Source organism: Mytilus galloprovincialis, chromosome 12 (assembly GCF_965363235.1).
Source record: "Mytilus galloprovincialis chromosome 12, xbMytGall1.hap1.1, whole genome shotgun sequence".
Lineage (NCBI taxonomy): Eukaryota > Metazoa > Mollusca > Bivalvia > Mytilida > Mytilidae > Mytilus > Mytilus galloprovincialis.
Genome location: NC_134849.1, coordinates 32703218 through 32709217, shown reverse-complemented (window position 1 = coordinate 32709217; position 6000 = coordinate 32703218). Strand labels below are relative to the sequence as shown.

At 29.6% G+C, this 6000-nt stretch overlaps 1 protein-coding gene across 1 annotated transcript in view; it reads right to left on the bottom strand.

Moving 5' to 3' along the window:
- Positions 1 to 204: 204 nt before the first annotated feature.
- Positions 205 to 6000, bottom strand: part of LOC143055549 (uncharacterized) — a 64680-nt gene continuing 58884 nt past the window's right edge. The window contains exons 16-17 of the mRNA XM_076228709.1: positions 4657 to 4694; positions 205 to 3430 (exon numbers count right to left, since the gene is read on the bottom strand). Of these exons, the coding sequence (XP_076084824.1) occupies positions 4672 to 4694 (23 nt within the window). The 3' untranslated portion in view covers positions 205 to 3430; positions 4657 to 4671. The remainder of the gene's footprint in view (positions 3431 to 4656; positions 4695 to 6000) is intronic.

Here is a 6000-nt window from a genome sequence, read left to right as displayed (position 1 = left end):
ACCATTGTACTTTAGCGTAGACCATCGCACTTTGGAGTACCATCGCACTTTAGAGTACCATCGCACTTTAGAGTCCTACATATATATAGTTAGTTACATGTACTATCTTACAATAAATAAGGTATTTAAGATTATCAATTATTAAAAAGGAGTGTCATACATTAGTTATTTTTAAAAAAGTAATACGTTTTCATTTGCATTTATTTCTTATATATGAATATAGATACAGCACATTACATTTGCTACAAGTAACTAACCAGATATATTTGATTAGCAGTTACAACATTCGCATCAATTACAGATGGTATTCTATAATATTGTTTCCCTTTTCTAAATTTAGATGAGAGTCTTTCTTTCCAATCAACTACATGCAACAATTAAACATAGTATATAATACTATTTTACTAAAAAAAATTAATAGATAATTGCAGTTGATAGACAAGGTGTCCAGTCCTGTAACCAGGTGGATATTGTATCAAATGTATGATTACATATTACATACAGACAACAGAATAGAGTGTAGATCGGGGGTCTAAATGAATTTTGAAGCTGAAAATTATCAATCTAAATTTTTATTGAAAAATGCAGATATGGAATTTGTTTTTCAGACTTTTAGTTCTATAAACGAAAAAAAATGTATCACATGCATGTAATGGTAAAATATTCTTTTTACATAAAAAAAAAATTGTAAGGGTTCCGCGGAACCCAGTGTCTCGCCTACTTTTGCTGTAAATTGCAGGATCAACAAAAATGAGGAAAAAATCAATAAAAATATTCCGCTTGATACCATGTTTGGATTGTAGGAAGCTTCTGTCCAAGTTTGGTATAAAAAAACCTGGATAGTTTATGAATCTAATAAATGTTTTAAAAACTTTAACTGCAAACTGGATGTAATGTTAACGGAAGAAAAACGTTGTCCTTTTATAAGTAAAATACAAAAAGGTTTCATCGATCAAAATTTTAAAAGTTATGTTTAAATCAGAAATATTACTCAGATTTACTTTTAAAGAGATGATAAACCAATTGACAACTAAATGATTTACCCATGGTGTTATGATGCAGGTCAATTGGTATTTTTATCCTGAAGTCACAAAACAATGTAAAAGTGTCGTTTCCTGATAAAATCTATAAACACTCTGACTGTTTTGCATAACTAAAAAAAGTGCAGAAAAGCTCAGTGCTCGTTTAATTTCCCTTTTGGAAAAAGTATGATATGAACTACATTTTTGAAAAATATAAACCAAATAGTATTGTTTTCAAATAAGAACACCTATCTACCTTGAATTTAATTGCTTTTATACTAGAAAACATGTAGTGCAGAATTATAATTTTCAAATCTTGCAGAATTCTTGTTTGAATTTCGTGACAAATTATGTTATTAATATATTGCAATAGCCAATAAGTGTAAATTTCAACAATGATTGCTATAACAGAAATTTGACTTCTATTTAAAAACTCTCTATATCTATATTCATGACGTCACTATACAATGTACGCGATCAGCTGTCTTCGTCTATATATATATACATAACATTTTTTTACGCCTCAAACTATTTTTTGATATACTATGATATACATGTCATAAAAAAGAAATATAATTTTAGCTGAATTGGTAAACATAATTTTGTTAAATTTTTTACATCTAGTGTGAACAGGAATAAAACTATTTTTTATAAATCTTTTTTTTTTTTATAAATGTCTATACATAAACCATCGAGTATGATTTGTTCAGCTTATGAAAAGTGGAGAGACCTTATCAAAGAAATTAAAACAAAGTAATAAAGCGTATTCATGTCATGAGATATTTTAAAACTATGAGTGGGTGAGATTCTTCAGAATATAGTTACATAGACCTTAATATGATGAAAATGTTAAATTATTTACAGATGTACAGCACTATTTTGAAGACAAGAAGATTTGAATGACTTGTATAATTGTGATATATTCCGCTTTTATTTACCATCAACGTTCCTCGTTGCTCAAAATTGTTTACTGTTTGTTTCTGCTGAACTGACTTTGAATAAAGCTAATACTATCAACGAATACTGCCCTTTTTTAGTTCTTGATATCTATATTTTTAAACTGGAAGCTTAATACTGTAATTTACGATGATTTTTCATTTCCAATTGATAGTTATCCATATTTAGATGTGACATCTCTTGTCACCAACTAATGATGTTAATATATCTCAACTGGTTCCAATTGACTTTATGACGGTATAATACAAGACCCCTAACGTGATTGTGCTTTTTTTCATATGCGTTACTGCTAGTAGTTCTTTGTAAGTTTATGTTGATCATTTTGCTTTTTTTTTCTTTACTTTTTCTAACATCGGACTCGTACTTCTTTTAAATTGACTTTTACTGTAAGTCTTGCTGGGCATGAGTTTATTCTACATTGGCTGGAGAACGGGAGGGTTGAGATCAAACAAAACATGTTTAACCCCGCTGCATGTTTCCGTTTGTCCCGAGTCACGAACTTCTGTCCTTTGTTTGTTTTATTCTTGTTTATTTGTAAGTTTCCATGTTTAGTGCGACGTCCATTTTCGCTGCACCAGTACACATTGTTCGTTTAGGGGCAAGCTGAAGCTTGCATCCGGGTGAAGTATTTTGTTGAAAACCCACTAGTGGCCCTGTTCTGTTTTCTAGCTTTTGGGTGGGCTGCTGTCTCTTTGACTCATTACCCGTTTCCAGTCTCAATTTTATTTTAATTACATTATACTTTCATTGTCTTGAACCAATCATTAAAATACGGCACTAATGAATCCTTTTAAAAAAAAACTAATCTATCAAACAAAACTTACAAACAAATAAATGTATATGTTGAAAGAAATATATATATTTTTGAAAATAATGAGTGTAGGTTGTTTACACAAAATGACTTTACTGGACTGTTTTAGGCCGTGTTCACAACAAACGCCATGTACAGTAAACATGTCTACAATTAGTTAAATGTAATGTAATGATATTTGAAAAAAAGGAAGGGCAAGAGATTTGAGTAAATAAAGGCAGGATGAGACTTTGCAAAAAAAGAGCCAGGATGACATTTTATGTAAAAAAAAAACATGATAAACTAATAAAAAAAAAAAGGACTGAATAGAACGAAAACAACGGACAGAGATTACAACTAAACAAAATGCAGATCAAACATTTTCATCCTAGTACATTCATAATTATTTTAAGTTTACTATAAATATTATTTCTATTAAAGAATGTATTTTTTTAAAGAACAACTTTTTAAAATTTTCTAGTAATCTTTTCATTTGTATATTTTATCATCTTTCTCTTAAAAACAGTTATATTATCTATCGTTAGAAAAATAGATGTTTTTATAAGTAAACAATAAACAATTTAGAAGACTTCCTTTTCTATCTGTCTTGGATCCTCTTGCATTACTGTTTTAACCATTAGACTTCGGTTCTTATTTTCCTCTAAAATAACAAAGAAACACAAACAAATTTTCAGATATGATCTTATGTATTATATTTTACCTAACTGTTATAGTAATTAGACTTTGGTGTTTTCAAATACTAACAGTAACTTTGAAGTAAATATTTTGTTATACTGCAGATCAAATAGTTGTATGTAATATGGAACCAATATGTATTGGTGGAGTTTTACGAGTTCATAAAATATAGCGTATCATTTGTCACACCACGACTAAGAACTTCCGGCAAGAGGACCCTTTATTTTGAGGTTACAAAATATAGTTCACGAAAAGGCATAGTTTCGGTCAAATGATCAATACCATTCATGGAACATACATTTTATATATCAATCGATACAGTTTACCTCTCAGAATAAAGTAAATCTAAAATAAATTTTGGACCACATTTAAATACTCTGCGTATCAGGTTAAACTTAATACTAAACATAAAAAGTCAATCTGATATAAAACATGCAGAATTTGCAAACGCAATTTTTAATGAATCATCTGTTCACAGTGTCTGAATTTAGAACAAAAGATATTTATGACCCATTTACCAGACCTAATAATATATATTTGATTTTAAGAACCCCTGTGTGATTTTGATATCCGATGGTTGGTAGTAATATAAATGTCTGCACCTTTATTTGAATAGGCAAAACGAAAATAAACCATCCCTACGGTTCTTCAGGATTTCCCTTATTGTTCATAGCAGCAATGTGATAATTCATAGTGAATTGGCAAAACTGGTTCCCATATAAAGCAATTGGTTGTCGGTTTCTTAAATGATTTTTATGATGTAAATAGATTTTAATATTGTGTTCTGTACTAGGAAAGCACAAACTTTATTCGATTCAAAAATAATCCATAAGCAAATCAAATAAAAACACGAGATGCTTATTTATTCAATCGAATATGGAAATTAAGAGATATATCTTATGTTAGAGTGTAAAATGCATAAAGCAGAGGGATAAGTCACGTCTAGGCAAAGTGTGCGTAAAATCAAGAACTGGATTGGGAAAATAGTAGACATCGCTATCTGTTACGTTCTATCATCATAAAATTTTTTTAATTGAGATATACAAACAAGATAATTTGGAAACTTTTGGTTATCTATACAAATATCTCGGACAAACAAATCAAGTTATGTATTCACAAAAACGAGTAATCCGACACACAATAGAGTTAAATGTGTCCTTTCAGACCTTTTGTTATATAATAAACTTATACCTTTGGTGTTTCAAATCACTGTATAATGCACTTGGAATCTACAAAAATAACATTGAAAACTTACAATTATTTTAATAAGATTAATGTACAAAAGCTGTAAAATCCAAACCGTATACGCATATTTAATTTAAAAACATTCCGTATTTATTCCTCTTGGGTTTTGTGTTTTCTATGCGTAAAAGGATCTTGCTGGGTACATCTGATAAAATCGGATATGCTATTGAAGTATACACTGCATTGTGCTTTTCGCAAAATTGGTTCATGCGCAATCGTTTCAAACAGATTATATATTTTTAGTTTAATGTTTCCAAAGAAATAATAAAAGACAGCAATTTGCAATCTAAAAAATCAGGTATGCGCTTCAAAATATTTGTTTTGGCATCGTGATAATTTTATGCGGTCTTTGTACCATTGCATTTAAAGTTTGTGTTTAACTCATTTTTAATGTAAATGACGGTTAGAAATTAAACGGAAGTTATGTATAGGTAATGTAGTTTCAAAAGCTCATTATCACTTATAAATCTGGTTTATTTTAAATACAAAAACACATACCGTGTCTGGACTGTGCAATGCGTGGATGCACGGCAGATGTACAATTTGCATACAAGTTATAATTAACGTTGATTGAGCTTTAGATTAAATATAGAATCATTCTCTTCTAATTAAGGCAGATAAGGATTGACGAACATATTCCTTGTACAATGAGTGTTGCAAAATTTCAAACTATCGGCAAATAGGAAGATGCTGCAAGTGGAATATGAAAATTTTTTCAGCACTTCAACTTGACAGAACAGAGTCTAGCGATTTCTAGAACTCAACTATTGACGGCTGGCATTCTATGAAATATTCAACGTGTAGTAGCTTAACCACCCACACTTGCAATGTTCTTGATCTTATAAAATTAAGTGTCTATCCATTTTTACGATATGAATATGTCCAAACTGAGTTAGCAAACAAAAAAATATATGTCTGTTAATTATTTAATTGTTTGCTGTATTTCAAACTTTAAATAAAAAACATATTCAGTTATCAGCCAAACACGGTATAAAGTGTAAAACTTATGTTTAGAAAACGGATTAATATAAGGTTAGGAAACGGAGTAATATAACATGTTAAAGTTAACAACTTATTTCCGGATTCTAATAATTGAATTTAGTAAATATGGTAAGACTAAAAATGATTGCTAAAAGGCAATATGCTCTGATAAGGTGATTGACGTTTTTGTCCATGTTGACTTATTCAAAGAAACTTCTCTTCTGATAATTTGTGTTATTACAGCATCTTTCTATATACTAATACTTCACACAAAAAACGAGATATGACTTCCATTAGTGATTCAGGAAT